Source organism: Osmerus eperlanus, chromosome 12, assembly GCF_963692335.1.
Source record: "Osmerus eperlanus chromosome 12, fOsmEpe2.1, whole genome shotgun sequence".
NCBI lineage: Eukaryota > Metazoa > Chordata > Actinopteri > Osmeriformes > Osmeridae > Osmerus > Osmerus eperlanus.
In genome coordinates, this window is record NC_085029.1 from 13,405,713 (window position 1) to 13,430,759 (window position 25,047).

Genomic DNA, 25,047 nt, shown 5'->3' on the forward strand with positions numbered 1-25,047 from the left:
GTATTTTGTAGTTTAGGCTTCCCGCGCCCGCCCCTCGTCCCTCAGTCACTCCCCTTCAGGGTGTGTGTGTGTGTGTGTGTGTGTGTGTGTGTGTGTGTGTGTGTGTGTGTGTGTGTGTGTGTGTGTGTGTGTGTGTGTGTGTGTGTGTGTGCGTGCGTGCGTGCGTGTATGTGTATGTGTGTGTAGGCCTAGCCTACTATTAAACTTAACTATTCAACCTGGAAAATGAGAGATTATTTTCCAATTCCCTGCCGTTCTCCTGATGGTCTTATGCCATCCTGCAAGAATGTTGGAGACCTCCGCCCTTAAATCAAACCAAGTAACGACGTCTAAACTCAAGAGATGGATTTCATTATCAATAAGCCTTAACACTAACCCTTGTATCCTTACGTCACAAATAGTTGTTTTCCTATTGTACATTTGTAATACATGTATCGTCGTCCCGTACATATTATTAACTTTTAATCAAAGGATCTAAGGATCTAGTACCTCTTTATCTGAACTGTATCTGGGTAGTTTGGGTAAAACATTTTTTTAAAGGCAGCCAATAACATGAGCGTATTCAGTTTAATTTCTCTAAATAACATGCAACACTTCAGCACTTCACAACACACTTCACCATATGTAAACCTAGGCAAAATACGCCCTCTGCTGAGTATAGGAGGTTGTTGTAGTTTGCGTTGCCTACTGTTTGTCAAAACCATTAGTGTAATTACAGAAGAAGGGGGTAATACATATCTTCATATTAAAAAACGATTCCATGTGAACTGCATGAAGTCTGTTTAAACTAAGCTTGTAGGACCTTGTTTAATGCAATATATTCCTTGTTTACAATACATGCTTTGTTTATCAATGCAGTGGAAGAAAGCTGTAGAAAGGGCATGTCTAAAACTGTCTAAAGCCCCATACAGGGAACATGATAATGGTTGCCCCCCCACCACACAGGTAGAGAAACTGAAAGCACTGACAGCTACCTGACTCAGTGGTTTGTGCAAATCAATAGAGAACATAGACTTGTTTTCAGCCGTTGTCCTCCATTGAGTTGTTAGTTTAGCTGGATTACAACAATGGCTGTGTGTAACAATAGCAAATGGATTTGTGAATCAGACTATCCGTATTATGAGAAGGTCTGAGTCTTTAAACTCACAATGGGGCCCAGCTGGCAAGGGAGAAACCAGTAATGAGAAACATGATTTGTGGAGTTTGTCATCACACACATTCAATGCAAAATACAGAGACAAAATATATATTGTTTATCTGCAATTTATTTCAGAATCAACTCACAAAATATTTTACATTTTAAAGAATACTTTCAAATACTCATTGAAAGTAATATTGTGTAAAGCAGCTCTTATGAGTCTAATGTTTCAGTACAAATGTAATCCACTGGATTAGTGTTTTGCTCAAAGGTAATACATGTAATTGCTTAATTACAAGAAACTGTAGGAATAATAAGAATAGTCTATTGTGCTTTGACTACTTTTAGTTAAGATAATTTATTTAATCCATAGCAAAAATAAAGACGCTTTTATATGCCTTTACATCTCTGACCACCTGAATTCAAATATGGTCCCATGAACAATGGTGACATGTTAATATACTGTTTATAAACAATATAGAAAAAGACATCATACAACCATATATAAAAAAAGGAGGTTTGTATTACTATAAGAGCCTTAAACAGTCATAGTTGCATATGATTGTGCAATTTAAGTAAGAGTATATATATTTACCACAGCAAGGTAAATACTAATTCAAGTCTTTGACTTTCTTTTTTAAATTCTGAAGAAAGTGCTTTTATAAAGTATTCACAACTGAGTTTGTCTCCTGAAAAACAGGAAGATACCATATGAAATAGCTGTTTACATGAATAAGAAAACTACAGAGTAAAAGCTTAATGATCACAGTGGTGTCAAAACTCATGTACTATAACAGTGTGCAAACTCAAACGCTTCATTTTTAATAGCTAGTAGAAATATGAAAGGAAGGCAGTAGGTGTTCCACAGTCTTGGCATGAATGCCTGAATGACCATCAACCGACCAAGAGTTCTTGTTTTTAGTTTTCAAACTTTGATATGATGTATGAATCATTCTGTTTTACCAGCAACTGGTTTTCTCCCAGTTTGTTACTAGACATTTTTTATTTATTGCTAATGTATATTACCACTGGGAAAATAGAATGGAAATGTGCGTTTGATCACACAAAATTATAACCCTCAATATTTCCAAGTGCAAAAATGTTTTTCAAACACCTTTCATCTTAAGTTCCCTCTGTCACACATTTAACCATTTCCAGACTATATGGGTTACAAAAAGATTGTATATAATTAAATGCTCAATACGAAAAGTATCAATATCCAGCATCTCTCTGAGAATGTAAAACCTTACAGTAACGTTGTGTAAGAAGTTTCTTTGGTTTACCTCAAACATCAGCATTATATGACATCATCAAATGACATCTTCTAAAACATATTGTATGACACATCAGGTGTCAGGTCTATGACATCATCATTAAATACATTTACGTTTAAGGTTTTCTCATTTTGTATGGTTAACATTTAATAACTTAATAATAACATGTTTTTAAATTAACCCTTATTAAGACAAGGGTTTTCTTGTGCATCTTTAAGTCAACTCTTCATCTTGTTGGCATACAACTTCCTGAGGGCCACCCCACTAGTGCTGACCACCACACACAGAGCCCCTCCCAGGCTCCACCAGGTCGGCTTATGGTCAAAGAAGAGGAACTGGAAAGTGAAGGCCAGAACTACGTCCACCGTCCTCATCAAGGCCACAGGCCCGGCTTTCTCTATCTGCAGAGCCTTGGTGAGGAAGATCTGCCCAGCGATCCCCAGCACCGCAATCAACATCAGGATCCAGCGGTCCCGCCCACAGAAGGGCAGAGTCCACTCCTCCATCACTGACAGAACGATGACGCACTCTATGAAGCCCATGACTGCGTAGTACCACACAGAGAGGTAGTAGTGGACACTCTTCCCCATCTTCCTGAGAACGACAAAGACAAACGCGGCAGCGATGGCGCCGCCGAAGGCAGCGATTGTCCCCTTGAGGTGATTGGTGTAGTCACCCTCGATACCCTCCGTACGCGCCCCGAAGAGGAAGGGCGGCCGGGCAATGAGGATGACCCCTGCCAGGGTGAAAACGGTGAAAACGCAGTCCCAAATGGTGCACCTGGAGAGGACACAATAAGGACAGTGACTTCTTTTTATATATACATTTTTTTAACTTGTGTGGCATTTTGAGAACTGCTTTGAAAATAAGTTCAGTAAAGTGGTAGTTGTAGTAGCAGCGCTTTTACTTCTCCTTAAGAAAAATCCAGGCAAGCAGGGAGGTGAAGACAGGGTTAGAGAACATGATGATGGTGGCATCCGCCAGGGGCATCTGCTGCACGGCGTAGTAGAGCAGGATCATGGCGTTGGAGCCCAGGAGGCCACGCAGCACCAGGTAAACACGCTTGTCCCTCGGGCCCAGGAATCCAATACTGCAGGGGAGGGTTGGAGACACGGAGATGAGACAGAAGGAAGGGAGAGAGAGAGAGAGAGAGAGAGAGAGAGAGAGAGAGAGAGAGAGAGAGAGAGAGAGAGAGAGAGAGAGAGAGAGAGAGAGAGAGAGAGAGACCGATTACGAATAACATCTGAGGGAAGAGCAGTCTGACATAACAGCCAATCAGAACAGGACTTGTATGTCTGTTTCCACCAAATATTTAGCTATAACAATTAGACTGGATGACAGGGTACAGCACACACAAAACACAGATGTAATATGACATTCAGCAATCACCTGTACAGACAAACTGAAAGCAGTAAATTGACCGATGTTGGCTGATAAGTCACGAAAGGAATTTTGTCACAATTAATATAATTAATAATGAAAGAGGCCTCTATTAGCACTTTGAGATTTGTTTTCAAATAAAATGTATTATTATTATGGACAAGCAAAGACAGCAGTGGAGCATGGGATTCCCAATCTAACTAGGAATCTGAGCGAGGCTGGGGGAGTGGCATCACGTCTCTGGCAGCTCCTTCAGAGTCTCAGGTTTGCTTCCTCACTCACTCAAACGTGCCAAACAGAGAGAGAGAGAAATAGCTTGTGTGTATGTGTGTGTGCCACGTACTTGTGATAGAGCAGCAGAGGCATGACAAACAGCATCTGGAAGAAGCAGCGAATGGCGCTGATCTCTATGGCATGGATGCCCTCGATGCTCTTCACCAGGAGGGCGATGACAGAGAAGAACACTGTGGACAGGAGACTGTAGAAAATACCCAAGCCTGGACACTTGCGCTTCTTCTCTGGTTCTGGAGACGGACACAGGGAGGAGGAGGAGGAGTAGTGGGTCGAGGTTATTACAGAGAGAGAGAGATACAGTAGAACGGTATGAGGCCTGAGCTGAAAAGATCAAGCTCCACAAAAGAGAGACAGTCTGGTTGTCAAGGAAGCTCTCTAGGAAACCAGGAAAGGCAGCTTCACCTTTGGGAAGCTTATTTGTACACCATAGGGGGCTTAGCTTTAACAAAGGACAGCACAAAAACAACATGACTAATGGATAGATTACTGTCATGTTGGCTAAATTATTAATCTAAATCTGATATCTGAATGATTTTAGGTTTTTATATCTATATAAAAATATATTTAATTTGTTTCTATAAAGGTTTACTGTTCATTCTATCTATATGCTATCAGTGCCAGCATAAACAGAAGCAAAACAAGACTAAAATATTTAAACTTGAAGGCCAGTAAGAGGAAGGCTCTGAATCATGTCAGCCTGACACAGCAATATTTAATAAACAAGGAAAGTATTGTCTCTTCAAGGAGAACCTTGACTCATCTGAGGCAGGAAATAATGAGTCTATTTCCTTGCTTGATCATTGTACAATCTTTAAAGTAATGTTTTGGCTCTGATATTTTGGAATGGGCCTATGTTGTATGGAAATAAAAGGGTATTTACGTTTTTATAAATTAGGCTAATGGTTGGAATAAATATATACATGGCTTCTACTTTTGAGTTTGAGGATAACTGCACCGTCATACTGGATGATATTTAGATGATAAACCGGATTATCAGACCATTCAATAAATACATAATTCTACAGCTCACGATTAAGAAACTGTTTGAATAACGACGTACACGAGTTTGAATTACTAGCAGGACTATATTACTTGGGAGTTAATTGCTACACTGTACAGAACAAGAGATTACGTCAGTTACATAACGTGCTACGAGAGAGGTCATTGGCTCTCGAACTGCTAATCATTTTCTTTCAATATAATTTTCATCTCAGAGTTAATCATAGAGGGACACGAATCCGGAAACTTACATCGACGAAATAGATATGATGAATGTAATAAAATACCAATAATAATTTAAAAAACACTGCTCAACTACCTTTATCAAACGGGGTTTCTCCCCCGGCCGGGATGGGATTCCCATCGCTGCAGTCAGTTCTACAACATGTGTACCGGGAACAGAACCGAAGAATGGCATTGGTGTTGTCCACTTGTTTTGTGTTGCTGCCTGCCTTTTCATCATCATTACTGATACACGGTGAATCATGACTGTTACTTTGTAAGTGAACCCTCTCTGTTGCGTGTACATCGTCTTCCTCGTCTTCGATATCGGCAACTTTGTGAAACACTACTCTGATATCTTCCTGTCTACGTGGAACGACCGATAAAACTCGGTCGTCTATGGAAGCGCTACTTTCTGTCATATCACCCTCGGAAAGATGCAACAGGTGGCATGCCTTGGAGTGCGTGTTTCCCCTTGTCCTGAGTGAAACAGAGCGATTAATATGTAACCTTGGTGTCTACAGAGTAGCATGCAATGATTACTTTAACCACAGGAGGCAGAAAACCCCGGCTGCGCAGTTGGACAATCAAAACTTTGCCCAACGTTTAAAACTGAGTTCCCATGGGGTCAAGTTACCTCTCCCACCACACCTTATTATCCAAATTTGTAACTAGAATGTTAGACAAAAAAAGGCTTTCATTTTTGAGGTTTCATTAAACTGGTTTATTACACAAAATACAAATAAAGATAAAGACCATGAACATACAATAAGACACTACCCCAACTCAAGATTAAAATGACACAAGATTGGTTTGTGTGATTGACTACTAGGACACTAAAAGTAAGTTCATCAATTGAAAAAGTGATTTAAAATCTAAACTAAACTACAAAGCGCCATATGAAAGATATAGCATTTGAGTGGTCCCCTCTAAATACAAAAGGTTGTGTCATATAAATTACTTTACATATTATTGTAAAAACGTAAACATTTCATTTGGCAAGTAGATGTCAGTCAAATGTTAGTTGTGAATACCTATGTTATACGTATTTGCTTTACCTCAGAGGTGGATTTTGTGAAAGCACAGGTGCTAGATTCTGCATAGTGCAGGGCTTAGTTGAAGTCAACAATGGCTTTGTCTACGAGGGAGAAAAGAGGCAAGAGTACAGGGAGAGAGGGGGAAGGGTGAGTGCAGTGGATATTTCTAGCAAGGCATTCATCAAAAATTGTGTTCATTATTCATTATTAGTGGACTATATATCATGCATATAGCCTGACAAAATGTTTTATCATCTTGTAATCCTTATGGTGGTACAGTTTAAACAGAGTACACTGCATCAATATAACCCCCTTCATGTTGCTCACAGTGCTGCGAACACCACATTGCCGTATCATACTGTATCATCACACCTGTAATTGTTTCCCTTATCAATTACTCAGGTCTGTTATCAATTACTCAGGTCTGTCATAAGGTACCTTTACTTTAGATCTGTTCTCAATTACTCAGGTCTATCATAAGGTGCTCATAGATCTGAGATTTCCCTTTGAAGCTGGAAGCTAGGAGGAACTCCCTGTTGTCGATGGACAGCAAAGAGAAAGCTCTAGGTGATTGAATGTTGAGCTCCTGGGCGTGAACGAACAGGCCACTCTTGACATCCCACTGGTACACCTGCGTCAGCGAGTAGTCGCTGCCCAAGATGGCGTATTGCCAGTTGCCCACGGCGACTGGCTGGAACACCATGGAGCCTCTTGAAGGCACCGTCTGGACCTCCTTGAACATGGCGCCATCCCAGCGCATCACCTTTGAGTCACCGATGAAGCGGGTGAGGCAGATGAAGAGGTCGCCTTTGACCTGAAAGTGCTTGACGGCGAAGACGTCCTCCATCTCAGGAATGTCGGTTCGTCGGTCAAACTGCTTCAGGGCCTTGTTCCACTGGTAGACCACAGGCCTCTGGGAGCTGCTGGAGAGGATCAGGTGGGGCTTGGTGGAGATCTCCAGGTACTCCACATCTGTGTCCCGGTACCATGGGTGGAGAGACTGGTGAGAGTAGAACCCATTACCGTTCCACTTGTACACGGTGGTGGAACCGGCCTTGGAGCTGTCGGCTATAACAAAGAAGGACTCGCCATCAATGAGGAACGTCTCAATGTCATTGGGCTTCCGGATCTTCAGGATGTCTATGTCTTGTATCTTTATGAACTTATTGGCGCTAGTGTCACGCTTGTAGATGTGGGAGCCAGCGAACAGCTGGGCCACGATGACGAACAGCTGGTTGTCGATCACCATGGGTTTACACACCACGGTAGAGGTGCCTGGGCAAGTAGAGGAGGCAAAGGTTTATCAGGTTTTAATGTATTAGACAAAGGTTGTTGATGGATCAGTACTCTGAAACAATATCAGAATTATACAGTGGCTTTACTATAGTGCACCCTCCCACAAAAATCGTCTCAGCTTTGGGTAATATTACTGCTCGATACATTTAGAGGAAATTATTCTGTGGGACTGTAATGAAATAGTGTACTGTTGTAGTTTGTTCAGGAAACTGAAAACCAGCATTACTCACTTTCAATACTATCAAAGGTTCGAAAGACCATTTCAACATGGTCCCATTCCTGAAAGCTGCATGTTCCAGTGAATGGTTGGGCAAACACAACATATTGATCGTTGCCAAAGGTAAAGTCCTCTACGGAGATGGATTCAAACTTCAGGGACTGATAGGAGGCAAAATCTGCAACAACAAAACCCACAAAAAATCATCTTAGACACATAAACAGCATGATCTTTATCTCACACTGCCAACTTGGTACAGTGTACATCTACAGCTTGGAGTTTAATAAGAGCACATTTAAATCCTAACAGACTTCACAAAGCCAGTGCTGAGTACCATGAGGTGGACATAGTTAAGAGGATTAGAAATTCTTGAGAGTCGAATACCAGTAACCAGACAAGTCACCTGCTGCGATGCAGTCGAAGGACTGAGGCAGGAGATCATTGATCTTCTTGCCCTGGTAGACAGAGGGACCACTGCAGTAGATCGTATACACGGTGGCATTGGTGCTGTGCATCCATTCAACCAGCCACTTCAGCTTGCAGTCACATACCAGGCTGTTCCCCCGCAGATCCCTGTGCGGCCAACGGAAACGTTTATTTGACTTACAGAAATTTATATGAAAAGAAACCTAGCCTTTTGGTTTTCCGTGCCCTCTGTGTCATCATCTTAAGAGTGTGTGGTATGTCATTAGAGGAAAGTACTGATACTCACACGTTAGACAAGGCATCCAAACCCTTGAAAATGTCTTTGGGCAATGTTTCTAGGTTATTGGAAGCTAGGCTCCTGATAAAAAATAAAAAAAAACATTCAGAAAGGTAACTTTTAGCACATAAATATCTAGGTGATAATAACAACAAGATAGCCACAAAAACATTGCGAGTAGCCAAAACATGAAGCGCACATTGTGAACAACCAAAGTAAGTGCCAAAGGGAAGAACCATAAGAGCATGTAGAGCATGTAGAGCAACAAGTTACAATTGAACAACATGAACAAGCAACAATAATAAAACAATAATAATAATAATAAAACAATATATCACAGCGAGTACAAACATTTTAAATCAGTTACCGCTAACCACAAGAGCAACAAGTCTCTAAGCAAGAGTTATTATCTGTTATTTTCACTCTATAATGCTGCCTTTAGGAAACATAATTAGAAGCTCTGGGGTAAATTTTCACTGTTATGCAGATGATACTCAGCTATATATGTCTATAAAGTCTGGAGAATTTCCACATGCTATGGAAAAATGTGTTTCTAGGTTGAGAGCTTGGATGACTGCAAATTTCCTTCTTCTAAATTCGGATAAAACCGAGGTTCAAATTTTCGGTCCTAAAAAATATAGAAATAATTTTTCCAATCTGACCTTAGACCTAGACGGCGTCAAAGTCTCTCAAAGCCAGCTGGTAAAAAATTTAGGAGTCACAATGGACCCAGACCTTTCGTTTGAGTACCATATTAAGCAAATTACCAGAACTGCATTTTTCCATCTACGTAATATTGCCAAAATACGAAAATTTCTCTCAAAGGATGATGCCGAAAAACTAATACATGCATTTGTTACGTCCCGATTGGACTATTGCAATGTGTTGTTCTCTGGCCTCCCAATTACCCACCTAAAAAATTTACAGCGGGTGCAAAATGCTGCTGCTAGACTATTGACCAGAACAAGAAAGTTTGATCACATAACATCTACTCTTGTCTCTCTACACTGGCTCCCTATCCAAGCCAGAGCTGACTTCAAAGTTCTACTACTAACCTACAAATCTCTGCATGGATTGGCACCACTGTACCTCTCCGGTCTCCGGTCTTAGATCTCAAGATGCCGGCTATCTGGTGGTTCCCAAAATTAAGAAAAAAAGCTGGAGGTAGGGCGTTCTCATATAGAGCACCTCTTCTCTGGAACAAATTACCTGTCTCAATTAAGGAGTCTGATACTGTTTCGACATTTAAAATTAGGTTAAAAACGTTATTGTTTAGTCAATTCTACGACTGTTAAAGGTAAGTATGTTACTAGTTGGAGGCAACGGGGGACGGGTTGTTTCCATCCTTATTCTATAAGTATAACTTATTTTAGAGTTCTCTTCCCCTGGAACAGATTTCATGTTCCAACCGAGGGGGGCTGTCGCTGTCTTGGTGTGTGGGGCTGCATCAAATTCCCCTTTTTTACTGTGTTAAATTGCTGCACCAGTCCACACTTGACCGGTGGGGATCTCATTCTATTATGACTGTACCTGTTAGCTGCTCCTGGCATTCTCTAATCCCTGCTCTCCTCTCTCTGTCCCCCCCCCCCACACACATCCCTTGTGGTGTGGGGGGTTTGAGTTGTCAGCACCTGCCTGGTCGTCGGTCGGCCAACGCTGGACCTGGTCTTCCTTGAGGGTTTAGGTTGGTTGAGGGGCAGTTCTATGGGCGTATGTGAAGCCCTATGTGACATGCTTGCGTGTAAAAAGGGCTATACAAATAAATTTGATTTGAAGAGTCATTGTGAACCTTGTGGAAACTAACATCGTTTTTAAAGATCCTGTAAAGTAAATTCCATGTTTTGCTTCTAAGTACATTATATACGTGTGAAATTAGTTCCTGAAAGCATGTGCAAAGCGCTAAAACTTTGTCGCACTGAAATGTGGAGTTAGACCAAAGAACAGTTTCTGTTCCGTTTTCTGATCAAGTTTTAATGGGCGGAGACAAAAAATGCCATATCTACGTCATTTCGCCCCATCTACGTCAGATCACTGAATGGCTCCTCCTGCTGTACTGTTATTGTAGCTTACATAAGCTAACTAGCTAGCTTCAGGATGTCTCCCACCACCCGCAACTGCATCTTCCCTGGATGCAAGAACTCCAGCTGCGCTGCAACACCATTTAAGTTCCCTATTGATAATGAAAGGAAAGATGGTGGATAGATTTTGTGAAGAGCCACGTTCATGGAAAGCTTCGGATAAACTCCAACAGCCGCCTCTGCGCCACTGACCATTTCACGGCGGACAGTTTTACATGGACCAGAGACAGACGAGGTTCACCAACACACGGCTTCTCTTGCAGCGCGGAGCCGTACCGAGCATCGCCCCCCCGGCCGTTCATCCTCCGGTCGCGCCTGGACCATCCACCGCCGCCAACAGTTCATCACTCAGTTCTGTGTTATAATTATACTAGATAACTTTTCCAGAGGTATCTCTGCTATAATTAGTGCAAACCGCTAACTTGATTAGGCTACTCGGTGTAGAATGATGGTATTTTGGTGAAATGGTAGCTACTGTAATGTGCTAGAAGTATTTAGAGAGCTCACTGTCTGCTGTAAATGTTTACTCCTGTGTTACAGCTCAGGGGAATATTTCATTTATATGCATCTGTATGTTTCACTCATTGAACAAATACATTCGTTTCTATACTGTTTTGTTCGGCTTGACGTAGCGTCCATTATCTGGGTCGTAGGTAGCTTACTTGAGAGAGGCGGCGCCTTCCAGCGAGTGGGCCGAGCTTCAGCTCCTTCAGGCGACACGCCCCCACCAGTCTCGAACTGAGAAGACTGCTGATTTTCTTACGATTTCAAAGCCTAATTTAACATACTTGTCGGTGTTTTTTTTCATTCGAATTTGGATAGGTAGTTAATAACACATTATTCTGTGGTGTGGTGAACTTGAAACTCGTTTTTAATTCCACTTTACAGGATCTTTAATGTCCAAACAAAAGTTTTTGATGAGGGGTGTGATCCTAAACACTTTTTTATCAGTTGCTTAATAATGAGTGGTTAAGGAGAGAGTCTTACGTCCAAGGGACTGGGGTAAAGAAGCGTTTAGGGTTACAGAACACAAAGTATATTTAGGTTTGACCTTTATGCAGCTCAGCTTGTTCTTGGTTATGTTTTGAATGCACTGTACTCTAACATTTCAGAGTTGCAAACAGTGTGTGCATTCCACAAAAATATTGTGAAAGATGTGGATTTTATTTAACCCAAAGGGTGAATATATCACCAATTCTGCAGAACAAAATTACTGTACAAATCCACTTCTCCTCTCATTCCTCTTTCCAATTTGAATGACAACATGAACATCAAACTGAAATGAAAACACTGATATAAAACAGAGATGCAGCCATTCCATAGTGATGCAAAGCGATGCCCAGGACAATACAGCCAGCCAATCATTTGTTTTGGCAACCTGATCTGGCAGCCAAGGCAGACTCACCTTGGTCAATATCACTGGGATAGCATAGCTTGTAGCATTTCTGACATTGACAAAGATTACAGTATTGAAAGGGACAATGGGACATTGATGTATTGGTGTACTGTACTGGTACTTACAGATGTATCAGGGCTTTCAGGCCTCGGAAAGCAAACGGGGAGATAGATTCTATCTTGTTGTTTTCGATGAACCTATTAAATTAGGGAATAACAGGGTTATGCACAAATACAAAGCCATGTCATTGTTAGTAGTAAACATACACATTTTAAATGTTGCAGATGAGTTACTTACAGGTACTCTAGGTGGGGCAGACCTAGGAAGGCATCTTCATCAATTAAGTCAAATGAATTAGCACTGAATAAGCTGTAAAGAAAAAGACACAAATAACTATGTGTTCTCTAGTCTATATAATGCATCATTAATGGCACACCAGATGATGACCACATCGTAATCATAAAGAGACAATGTGGTCCTTCTTTTGAATGCCGGAATTTGAGATTCCGTATCCAACATTTTTACATAATCGAGGGAGGCAAAACTTAAGGTCAATAATTTCCCAAACAAAATGATGACAATCAGAATTCATTAAAAAAAAAGAAATGCAAGGCAATCCCATAGACTAGATACTTTTTTTTGCCCCTGATTCTGTTCCTACTTGATGTTTATTTAAACTGATGCATCAATTTGACCATGCTTCCCAGCAATCACATAGCATTCCAGCCAATCTTGAGAGGGCACAACTCCAATGACAACAATAACAGATCAGTGGCTCCCATAGTTCCCATTAAACAGCGTTGATATTTTGTACACGTTCAGACTCATTTGGCCCCAAACTGGAGAGGGGCCATGCCAATATAAATGTTTTGCAAGATTGAATGAATGCTTTGTGACACATTTTTATGAGGGCAACTGAAGTACCTGTATGAAATGTCCATTTGCGTAACTGTGAGTACATTGTTGAGCTTGGGGGCGAGTTATGAACATGTTTTAAGAAATGGAGCAAAGCAATGAACTCACTGTTAGAATAAATAATGGAACATGGTTTTTGTTTAAGTAATTCGTGATGTTACAAACAATCTATCAAAGACATCAAAGCGTTTGTGGTGCTAAATACATTGATGGAACAGAAGCCTATGGTTATTCCTCCCAGAAGCACATTGCATAATCGCAACACCATGAGAGAATCCCCTTGAAACCATCACGCATACAGAACAGTCTAGCCATGAGGGGACGCGAATCCAATGGGAGGCCACTGATCAGGGCTTTGTTGATGCAAATATCAGACCCTGGGGAACATAAAGATGGAGACGTGCATGAGGAAGACGGACTGCATATGAATAAATATAGCATATAGAAACTTACAGAAGCCGAATGGCCGGTGTGTAAACGAAGCTACCACCTGTGATTTCATTGAAGCCTGAGTTGACAAAAGACCTGCATGGGACAATAAACACATGAGAAGAATGTGTGAAAAGGCCAATAATTAGTCAGTTGTATTAACATGATGCGAAATTAAATTTAAATTCAATGTATTGATATGTACATTTACCATAAACCCACGCCTTAATAAATATTCAACATTTTGAAAACGATTGAACAAAGCAAGATATGACCATCAAATTATGGTCTATGTTCACAGAAAAAAATAAAAAGAAACAATTCCAGTTATTCAGTTCCAACTTACAATGAGAAGACGTCGGTTGGGAAACTGTGTGGGACGGATCGGATATTCACGCACAGGGCATTATCTTTAGAACAGGTACAAGATGCAGGACATCTGGGTTGCTTCACTCTTCTGCTCTCCGCTAAGAGAACGACGGTGGCGACCCACAGAAACACCGCACATCCTTTCACGGCTCTGTTTGCATATCCCATGCTTTCGGTCTTCTCTGGTCACAACCAGCTCTGAAAATATCCCTAAACATGAACCTCTTGTTCAATATCGGATATTCGAATCACAGACGAATTGGCCGAATGTGGTTAAATTTGATCCGTGAGTGTCCGTTGAGCCGTGGCGAGAATGCCGCTTGTGTCTCAATGACTAGACCAGGCAGTAATCCAAGAGATTCGTTCTGCAAGGCGATAAGAATGAGAAATGCAGAACGGGAGATTAACCCTTTCATGCATGAATTATGACAACCTTAGTTTGGATTTTTTTCCCCATGTGTTTTTAGTCCTCTTTAGGCATACAAAAATGTAGTTGAACATTATTTATTTTGAACATTATTTATTTTATACACACATTTTTTATAGTAGTAGGCCTAGTTTTTGTCCACTCAGGTGGACAACATGCATACGGGTTGTAAACAAATAAGAAACTGAAGAAATATGGATTAACCAAACCAATGGTAAAAATCATATATTATGCTGTTAAAACTGCTGTGTCACATATTTTACCATCTTTCTCAATGAAATGCATCCCTGCCATGCATGGTTCCCGTGCTCCAACACACCTGATTCAAATGAATGGTCGTTATCAGGCTTCTGCTGAGCTAGATTACAACTCAGTCATTTGAATCAAGTGTGAGAAACATCTAAAACAGGGGTCTCCAACCCTGCTCCTGGGGAGCTACCTGCCTGTAGGTTTTAGCCCCAACAATCTAGCACCTGAATCTAATAATTAGCTGGTTGATCAGGTAACTAGTGTAGAATAAAGTCAAATGAGTGTTGTTGGAGCAAAAACCAACAGGCAGGTAAAAAAAACATAAATCAAATTATAACAGCCCAAAAAGTTGGTGCAAATGAAGTGTTTTCAAGAAAATCAAAGTTGCAGTACTAGAATAAATTGTGGTTGATTTAAAGCCAGTGACGCATGTTGTCCAATTTAGTGGACAGATGATCAATTGTAATTTCCTCCCAAAATAAAAGCAATATACTTCGAATATTTTACAATAGTATTGCTCCTTAGTAGTTACTTTATGTTACCACATTTTATTTACCTACGATTCTCTATAGAAGGATTGGTAAGATATTTATGCGCTAGCTAGCGTTTTTGAAAATCCGTCGGCCATCTTGGAATTTCGAAAATTTTGTTTCACTTAGAACAACTGGGTAGCAGTGTATGGGATGACGCAAAAGCGTCCACTAGAGTGGCTGATGTGCAACTAAACCACCAAAACCCATGCATATACAAGAAACAGAGTTTTGAATAGCTGTCCACTGTAGTGACCATATGCGTGAAAGGGTTAAATAAAAAGACAAAGGTTGATCGTTGAAGATTGAATTAAAATGTCATGGCAGCGATATCCTTCGATTCTTCAAACCTTACCAGCGCATACAATAATAGAGCAATGGTTTAGCTTATAATTAGACATAAATACGTTTTATTATTGGTGTGTGACTGCCTCGACCATAAGAAAAGATGAAAGGGTGAAATCTCAGGGGACATGGTTAGAGAGAAAGCGAGAGAGAGAAAGGAGGAGAGAGAGAGAAGCGCTTATGTTATGAGCGACGAATGCTGTTATTTATGCGCGCTCATGAACCGGAACGGTCTATTCACAAGGATGGGGAAAGCTGCCTCAATATCACGAAAAGTCTTGCGTCTTTTTGAAGCTGTTAACTGGTTGCCTATAAGAAGTTTATATTAAAATTAATATCTACATACATAAGTAGCCTAAGCAGAACAATGCGATGAGCAATAGATCCTCTCGTTCAGTTGCCAAGTAATCACTGGGCAAACATTAAATGTTCATCCTTTTCTGATTTGTTTTGGGGATATTATTGATCAGTTGTTATATGCTTCAACAAAAATAGTCGTTTTCCTATGTTGCTCTGCTCTCTCTCTCTTTGAAAGCACATTGAGTCAAATGCTGTGTCTTTGTTGGGTTCAATGAGTCTTCAAAGCTGAGCAACAGTGGAGTTCTGTTCAAGACCGTGGAACAGTATCACCCCTGCCCACCCTGATTTCCTGAAGAGTTCACATACAGTATAAGGAAACTATTGTTTTCAGATTGGAATCTTTGCATTCCAGTAGATTGGCTATGACAAATTATGGGCAATCCATGTTTGTGCTGTATTTCCCATTGCCATAGTGTATGACTTCATAGTTGAATAATTGCTATAGTTGCCTATGATTAAACACATCCTATTATACACTTCTTCAATCATAGCCTATTTGAGCATAAATGGAACACAGGCATAGGCCTATCTATCCTATATTATTTTGTACCATAGCCTACAGCTTTTTAACGGGCATATGGGCGCAAAAACAACTTATATTAATGAAAAATCACTTTAGTCACATCAAAATCACGTGATCTACTGCATTTGTTTGATCCATGGCTACGTCATCCATATGCGACTATAATCTTAATTTTATCTTCAAACTTTGGATACATTCTTGTCATACTTCTCTTTATAGCCTACTTATATGTATTTTTTTATTACAATGTATAGCTGTTTTCCGAACCTGAAAATACACTGCAAATGAGACATTTAGAGAATATCACTCTCATTCGTTCACCACTTTTTAACGTCGTCATCATTCCGCGTGTTGTAAACAGAATAGTCTCTAGCTTGCCCATCTGGCTAGCAGATATTTTGTGCACAATATGGACAATCTCGTTAAGGTAGTCACAATTGATTTCATGTTATAGATTAGACACAGTTGATAGCATTGTTTGCTAACTACTAGTAGTTTGCTTGTACAATGGGTTTCTTTGTCAAAGCTGTAAGGGGTATAACGAAAGCTAGTCGACAGCAAATGCGCGATGTCTTTACACAATAGCATGTGCTACTAATTTTATAATTGATTTTTATACAGGTATGGCAGACTGAATTAACATAGTGACCTGAGCAATACTGCATTATCACATGGAGCTATAATCTGTTATAATCGGTAATGTTATGTGGAGTGTCCTTCAAGTTTTAGGACAACACTGACACTGCACAGCTTTGCAGTATTGCGTTTCCCTATTCTGCTGATGAGACCTTTCATAAAGCTGACTACAATCATAAACGTGTTTAGATGGCAATATGGGGACAGCTAGTTTGCCCTTCTTCTTTTTAGACATCAGGCGATAAGTACGTTAGCCAGCCAGACATATTCAGATCATGATAAAAGAAGCTCAAGGCCACTCCAAACACAAAACACCGAAAAGGCACTGTTGAAGCCTGGTCTTAGAACATTAATGTTGTTGACACACGTAATGATGTTCCCAATGGACAGCATTATTAACAGAGTTTTCCACCTGCAGGTGCATGGAGGTGGGGGCTATGACTCAGACTTCAGTGATGAGGACAGCCAGGGAGAGACCTCTCAGCGAGGGGTCAAAAGGTGAGTTGTGTGTGCACGTGCGTAATGGCTTATGCTATACCAAGACCTACTTTGCTTTTAGGTTAAATGCTTTTGTGTATGTATTTATGTATGTATTTATTACATGTTATGTCTTTACCATTGTTGAATGTCAGGAAGCGCGAAGATGAGCTGCTGCAGAAGCCTTTCCAGAAAGGCAAACACACCAAGGTGGCACACAGGACTGTGGCCTCTGATGAATGGGATCGGTTAGGAGGCCTATTTCACCAACATTGTTAAACATGGTAACCCAATGGCAATGGGGATGACTTTCAGCATGCTCATCTGATTGGTTGTTTTTTTTTTTTCCACACAGGGAAGAAGCCAGAAACAGGCGACACCACTTGATATCAATGAACGCTGTATCCTTCTCACGGGTCTTGGTTGTTAGTTAGGGAATGTACTGGAGGTGGTTTGGTAACTCATGTGTGGTTAGGGTTTACCATTGGGTATCATATGGCTAATCATTGGTAACCTCTCCAGAGACCTTAAGGTCAAATAAGGTCCCTATTCCTTAACACAGCTTTTACCAGTTTGAGAGGCATAAAAAGTTTGTTGGAGACTACATATTGTACTATGGGGGGAGGATGGACGATCTCAAGCGGTCCACGTGAGTTGCATCCCTTTTGTCGTTGTTTAAGAATAAGAGTGGTTAGTTGTTATATTAGTGTGTGTATTTGTATTTCTCTCCTTTGCTCACACTAGGGCCAATGATAAAACAGATATGGATGTGGTGCGTGAAAACCACCGCTTCCTGTGGAGAGACGATGACGAGGAGGATATGACATGGTATGTCTTCAGAACAGAACACGGAATGTCCACTAAATATGTATATTTATAATGTTAGTTCACATGTCTGTTGACCTGAATGTGTGAGTTACTTAGATAATTTTTTTCTTTGTCAGGGAGAAGGAGCTGGCCAAGAAGTACTATGACAAACTTTTTAAAGAATACTGCATAGCTGACCTTAGCAGATACAAGGAAAACAAAGTAGGTCATTTTACATACATTTTCATTGTTACCTATTTTACTGGTATAGTGAAACTAATCAGAAAAATTCCTTTTTCATTTCAGTTTGGGTTCCGATGGCGTGTTGAAAATGAAGTGGTCTCTGGCAAAGGTAAAGTGGTTGTAGGATGTTTATAGCTGTGGCATAAATAGTTGTGTTCCATTAATCAATTAGCTTTTTAAACAGTTTGTACTATCTCCACTAGGTGGCAGTGGAGATTCAGCCAAACTCTCCTACAACTACTTATCTTGCAGAAGTACATGTTCGTGAAAGGTTTCACAGTTGTCACTTTCCAGTTGGTGACAGATTCATTTCAGATAAATCAAGCCCACCCAGGTATTTGATATTATTAGCAAGTTAATTGACTGAGGTGTGGTCACAAAGCCACTGTCACTTATCAGAGAAATGTAATTGTCAGTGATCATGTACTACACTAAAAAATAATTACAAATCTACATTTGGATTAACTCATTCTCAGCACTTTCCTTTTTCCTCTAGTTGTGCAAAAGCAAAGTAACACCCCCCTGCTCCCCCCTTGCAGAGTGTTAATCTTCCATTAGTGAATTAGGAGACAAACAGCACTACCCTACTATATATGTGTGGTGTGGGATAAAGATAGCCTTTAATGGGAAGTCTTAGTCCCAAGCGAGAGAGTGAGCGTTGACACACTGTGTCCTGCATAAAGAGCACTGCTCTGATCTGTTTCCTCTTCAAGTCTGCCTCCTGAGAAAGCTGAATAAGCCAATATGGTGTTCCAGATTAAGCCCCTGTAATCTTCACCTCTGTTAGTTTGGCCCATGCCCCAGAGATAGTTTCCCAGGATTAAGAACTGACAGTCAGATCAATGAAGAGCATTGTGATGCCACTTAATAATCATACATTTTCTATGTTAACTAAAATAATTCCTCTACGATTGAGTCTCATAAACTACAGAGCTAACTGCTATACTCCACCAGAAATAATACCTGCAATATGGAAGAATAGGCTTAACTGGTGGACAAAGGTGATTCTCATTCTGATCTAGTACTCTGATCTGTATAATCATCTTATCCATCAAGCCCAGACCCATAAGCCAGTGCTGCACCAGGCCATAAGCAGGAGGTATTGCATCACGGCAGGGTGGGGTTGAGTCCTGACCCCTACGTATTGATCTGGTGGTTACAGGGAGACCATGTATCATGGGGCATATTTACCCAAGTTAGATCATTACTGTTGCTGACCCAATAAGGAAGGAAGGATATAGTTTTCTGGACAAAGGTTAGGTTACTGTAGATCTCTCTGTTCTGCATGTGGGTGTCTCAGGACATGCAGTCTGTATCCTGCCTTTGCCTTGTAACTGTATCTGCCCTGGCTGTGTGGATCGTTTTCTTCTGCCCTATTACAGACTCAGGCCACACCGTATGCCACCCTGAGTCTCCCCAGCCTTGCTTACACAAGTGTCTTAGCACAGCACAGCCTTATCCATAGGTGTGCTAGATTTGATTTGCTGTAGTCTGAAATGAAATGTAGACTGGCATAAAATATTATATTACTGCTGCTATATTAGTCACAGAGACCACTAGTTAGATTACTTCCAGGTTCCGTCAGAGACACAACCTTCCCAGAATGCATTGAGGCAAGTGTGTGTGTGCCATGTGACTCAGACCCCTGTGTCTGGAGCAGGTTCAGCTGAAAGTGTCCTACGTCATTGCTGTGACGGCATCCCTCTAGCAATGGTTGGTGTCATCTGGGCAACATGACACTGGCAGGATTCCAAGTCACACTTCACATCCGCTCATCAGGGCCCGTGGAAGGGTGTAAAATAAGTCATTATTACGTCAATCAGGTGTCAATAATGTTGTTTGATGGTGATGAACCATTGCTTAACCCTTGTGTTCTCTTCGGGTCATTCTGACCCATCAGTCATTGTTACCCACCGTCGTATTGTGACAACTTTACCGCATACAAAAACAAAGTGAAGCATTTTCTTTTAACCGTCGGGCTGTCTCAGACCCTCCACATTGCGAAGGTTAAAAGAAAATGATTTTTATTTGTTTTTGTATTGGGTAAAATTGGGTAAACACAACGATGGTTCGTTATGAACCTTTGGGTCATGTGACCCGAAGGCAGCACAAGGGTTAAGAAATGTTGGGTAAAGATGTCTGTTATCAGTCCTGTGTTTCAGACACAGTCTGTTTGATATGACTGAGTTGGATGAGCTTCGTTCAAAGTCCCAGAGAGATAACTGCTCGTCACTGTGTGCTAAAGCCTGTCCATCATTGTGTTGAAACTTGGGAAGACGAGGACCCGAGGGACTATCAGGACATGATTGCAACGTTTTTTGATAGAGAAACACTGTGACCCTGGAGTCTAGCCAAGTGGCTTTTGACCCAGGTCTATACTTTAAGGGACCCTCAGTCCCTGCATAGGATCCATGAGGCTGAGGGCCAAATATCCACTGTGAAACATGCAAGGCTCTTGTTTGACATATTAGTTCAATAGACGTCGGCATATTGACGACTCACTGGGATCAAAAGCAGAAACGTCCTCTTTCGCATATGAAGGGATGCTGCACTTGACCTAGTCCACTGGGAATGGTGCGATCCCCTGAGACAAGTCATGATGCCGACTCCACTCCACAACCATCCTCTGCTGCTCTGTTTGTGTCCTGTCACTACAAGGTGTGGGCTGGTCTGCTCTTGTGAAGAGATTACATATTACCAATATTGGATTGGTGTGGGAATCCCTCATGGCGTTCCCCTCGTAGTCCTCACATATTCCCCCGTATGTGTGGTGGATGACGCGAGCTCATCCTAATAATAATCCAAGAGGAACCCTGCTGACGTAGCCCAGGACGTCAGAACCATCAGACTGACAGGTGGGAGGAAGGGTAGCCCCGCCCACCTCAGGCTCATCTGACCTGGTGGCACCTGACAAATCTCCCGTCAGGCAAATCAAAATCTCCCAGGCCTTGAGCTGGAGGTCAGAAGAGGAGGCAGCTCCTAGTCCACCAGGCCAGGGATGAAGAGAGTCCCGCCCATGACGCATTACCCTCCCTGGGCCTGCTGCTCGCTGGAGAACCCCCCTCACTCCCCCTCCCTCTTCTGTTTCCCAACTCCCATTTACACGAACCCGACCCCTCTTGGCCTGTGCGATGCCCGGCAGCCAGGAATAGAAGCAGCACCTGGCCGCCGAGGGCTGGAGGATGGGTGGCCAAGCAGAAGGAGGGGCGGGGAGAGGATGGAACTCCAAAGTGATTAGCTCGAGGGTGGGAAGGTCAACTAAGCTGCCAAGCTGTTGATAGGAGGGCTGAAGGAAGGACTGGCAGAGGAGTAGGAGGAGAGATACAAAATAGGTGGAGGGAAAGGAAGACAGATAGAGATTAGTCGGCTGGAAAAGGCAACAAAGTCAGACTACCTGCCGTGACCTCATGGTGGAGTGGCATGGTGGAGGAAGGAGGGAGAGAGAGATGGAGGGAAGAGAGAGAGAACACGGTTCAGTGGAGTGATGTTGACTGGACCCATCTGGACCATGAATGTTTTCTTTAAAGGACATAAATATATGTTAATAAATATAAATAATGCCTGTGTGTGTTTTTATATATTTTTTTTATACAGGTCAATTTATGTGTGGGAACAAGCGCTGTGAGAAACAGGAGGGCCTCAAGAGCTGGGAGGTGAATTTTGCCTACGTGGAGCAAGGAGAGAAGAGGAATGCACTCGTCAAACTTCGTAAGCTTTGTGTGTGTTGGTTAAACTGGGGCAGCTACAGTACCACTATGGCGGTGTGTTCACCCAGCTGTTTAACCAATCCTCTAGTCAGTAGTAATGATCCATACAGGATCACCAGTATCATGCTGGAGCCAATCCCATTAGAAAACCCTGGAGAGGATCAACTAAACTGGATTTACCCTGGACATTCCACCAAGCCCCCCTAGTTACTCTGGTCAACTTTCCTTTAGTCTGCGTAGATTCAAGAGGTTGTCTCAGCAGTTGGACAGACATTACTCAAAATACAGTGGCCTTGCCTTAACCTCTGATCAACAGAGAACCCATTTGACTGATTCCTCATGAGGAAAGTGATGGTGATGAAGGTGCTCTACTGTCTCTTCTGTCTTTGTAGGACTGTGTCCAGAATGCTCCTTTAAACTCAACTACCATCACAAGTATGTTTACCCTTCTTTACATAAACACCTACCTAACCCTAACCCCCCCCCCCCCCCCCCCCAAGTAGGTTCTTCAGATTATTGATAACCATACACCCGTATATCTCTGCTCCGTTGATTGATAACTGTCAGAGGTGGTCTGCAGGTTAGAATAGTTCTCCCATTTAGCTGTGGTAGCTATATGTTTGTCCCACGATGACATGGTTGGCTCAAAGGTCATTTCTGACATCACTTTCAGGAGGAAGGAGGTGAAAGCCAAGAAGAAGGTGAGGAGGTCGTCTTTGGAGGAGGAAGGTGAATCCCAGTCCAAGAGATCCAAGTCGTCATCTCGCTCCAAGAAAAACAGACACAAAGACAAACGTAAGAGGAAACATAAAGGTAAGATCTCTTAGTCCCATGAAGAGAATGTACAGTACACTGGGAAAACATGCTTTTTTCAGCATACAATAAAGGCTAGCAAATTATTAGGAGTTTCCGATTGCTTAACAACGTTAGAATATGAGGTAGTTGTTGAACTTTGATCATTACTAGTCGGTGCTGTCAATGGTGGTGGAGTTGAACTGCTCTCCACTGTTCTTCCTTACAGAAAATTCCTTCTCCAGTGACTCTGAGGACTCCCAGCACTCAGACAAAGGTGCCTTTCACACGCACACAGGCTGACACACACACACACACACACACCACCTAAGAGGTTTATTCTCTTACTCCCCCAGGGCAGTGGAGAATTCACTGGCCTCACTGAAATATAGCTGTCTCACACACACGACCACAGGCCTCAGAGTTAACTATCCGTTAAGAACCCCTAAAAACACACAAACCAGACTCCTAGGAGTCTCTGGTATGAGAATATGTTAAGAGCCGTCAGCCAGACAGCACTCAATGTTTTTGCTGTGTTTCTAGAGCTGATGGTTAATTGTTGTTGTGTTCTTGAACACATGAGCACATATCCACACACTTGCTAAACAAACTTATGTTTTATAACTTCTCCATCATCAGATGTATGTTTTTCAGTCCCACTGCCAATTCCCCCCCCCAGATACTAAACGATGGTAGAAATGGAGTAGAGTAGGAAATGGTACATGATCATTTCTACATGTTGGTGACTGCTGGTGACTGACACCTTTCTTAACCTCTCATAGCAGACGTTGAGGGCGGGAATGAGGCAGAGGGCCCGTCGGAGGCGGAGCACTGGAGCGGTCCCGCCCCTGCTATGGAGGAGAAATCAAGGTAAAGATCTTCAGTGTGGCTGGAACAATAGATCCGACCCTCAATCTCCAGACAGAAGCATCTTTAGAAACTTCTAATAGATTTGAACTGGATAGTAATAAGCAAGATGGCCGTCATTCCCTTAAGCCTGTTGTGAGAACACAAAGGGGACTATTCGCAAATAAATGTATATAATATGTCTAGGTTAAGCTAAGCATGGACTGTTTGTCTCTGGACCCAACTTGTGTTCTACAGTGATATTGTGTAGAAGCTTCTGACCTCAAACTCAGTCATTTTGTTTTTCCTTTCTTTTTAGGGAGGAGGAGTTTGATGAATATTTCGAGGACATGTTCCTGTGAGTCCACTGGGCTTTCTGGAGTCCACCGACTCAGTCTGTGATTTGTATATTGTATATTTTTTGAGTTTTGTGACAGAATAAAATTCTTGTCTCTGTGAAACCCTCTGACTCTAAAACACTATAACCAAGTTTCAAGTATGAGAATAGAACTCATTTCAGATGAACAGCACATTTGGACGTAGGAGACTCCTAATGAAAGGTGAATCTTAGAGGGGGGGAAGGACAGCATCTGCAGATGGACAGAGACAGAGAGTGGTGGAGGTGGCACAGTACCTTTCAATTCCTCCAGATCCTCCCAGCAGCCTGACTGGAGCTTTCTGCTCAATCCAAGGTCACTGTTCTGCCACAGCCGGAATGGTGCGTTTTGTTTGCCCCCAGATTAGCGACATTAGCGTTTAATCACTTCTAATTACTTTCTCTCCTTTTTTCCCTCCTTCCCTCAAAGACTCCTTCTAAAGAGTGGTACAGTGTATGGGGTATCTCCGTGCCTGTCAGTGTGGTTGGTAGTAGCCGGCAGTGTAACTAATTGAACAGGTATCTGTTGTTGGATCGAGCTCATCCGTATCTGCCCTCTGTCTGAGTGATGATGATTGAGTCAGACATTAAAAATCCCCCTTTCCAGTCACTGAACACTGTCAATGTGTCACTGTCTTTGTCAGATGTACAATTTTACATATGAGCATTATCTTGACACTGTTCTCTTATTTAACAATGTGGTTTCACTGGTTGTAAAGCCACTCTTCAGACTAAGCTAGCTGACATGTGGAGAGTGCAGGAGAAGGTGGAGGACACGAAGGATGTACACACAGAAACACACCCTCACCTACAGCACCACGCTCAGAAGGAAACACCCTCACCTACAGCACCACGCTCAGAAGGAAACACACCCTCACCTACAGCACAATAATCAGAAGGAAACACACCCTCACCTACAGCACAATAATCAGAAGGAAACACACCCTCACCTACAGCACAATAATCAGAAGGAAACACCCTC

General features: G+C 41.9%; 3 protein-coding genes across 4 annotated transcripts; 1 reads left to right on the forward strand and 2 right to left on the reverse strand.

Annotated features, from left to right (window-relative positions):
• Window positions 1-2,069: 2,069 nt before the first annotated feature.
• On the reverse strand, window positions 2,070-5,835 carry slc35g1 (solute carrier family 35 member G1). Its single transcript, XM_062474491.1, has 4 exons — window positions 5,405-5,835; window positions 4,136-4,316; window positions 3,320-3,502; window positions 2,070-3,192 (listed from the first exon to the last, which is right to left on the reverse strand). The coding sequence occupies exons 1-4, from the start codon at window positions 5,727-5,729 to the stop codon at window positions 2,631-2,633; spliced, it is 1,251 nt and encodes a 416-aa protein (XP_062330475.1). The 5' UTR covers window positions 5,730-5,835; the 3' UTR covers window positions 2,070-2,630.
• Window positions 5,836-5,991: 156 nt separating this feature from the next.
• lgi1b (leucine-rich, glioma inactivated 1b) lies at window positions 5,992-15,439 on the reverse strand. Its single transcript, XM_062474490.1, has 9 exons — window positions 15,309-15,439; window positions 13,725-14,112; window positions 13,403-13,474; window positions 12,332-12,403; window positions 12,160-12,231; window positions 8,570-8,641; window positions 8,261-8,430; window positions 7,871-8,035; window positions 5,992-7,619 (listed from the first exon to the last, which is right to left on the reverse strand). Exons 2-9 carry the CDS (start codon window positions 13,913-13,915, stop codon window positions 6,802-6,804), a joined length of 1,632 nt encoding a protein of 543 aa, XP_062330474.1. The 5' UTR covers window positions 13,916-14,112; window positions 15,309-15,439; the 3' UTR covers window positions 5,992-6,801.
• A 935-nt stretch (window positions 15,440-16,374) lies between these two features.
• Window positions 16,375-24,150, forward strand: fra10ac1 (FRA10A associated CGG repeat 1). 2 transcript variants are annotated; one of them, XM_062475281.1, is made up of 14 exons: window positions 16,375-16,608; window positions 17,236-17,315; window positions 17,450-17,542; window positions 17,650-17,695; window positions 17,867-17,943; window positions 18,039-18,122; window positions 18,239-18,323; window positions 18,408-18,453; window positions 21,939-22,052; window positions 22,444-22,486; window positions 22,725-22,864; window positions 23,073-23,120; window positions 23,629-23,713; window positions 24,009-24,150. In XM_062475281.1, exons 1-14 carry the CDS (start codon window positions 16,591-16,593, stop codon window positions 24,049-24,051), a joined length of 1,002 nt encoding a protein of 333 aa, XP_062331265.1. In that variant the 5' UTR covers window positions 16,375-16,590; the 3' UTR covers window positions 24,052-24,150. The 2 variants fall into 2 exon arrangements, with proteins under 2 accessions (XP_062331265.1, XP_062331264.1); XM_062475280.1 differs by having other exon boundaries at window positions 16,376-16,608; window positions 23,626-23,713.
• The last annotated feature ends 897 nt before the right edge of the window (window positions 24,151-25,047 follow it).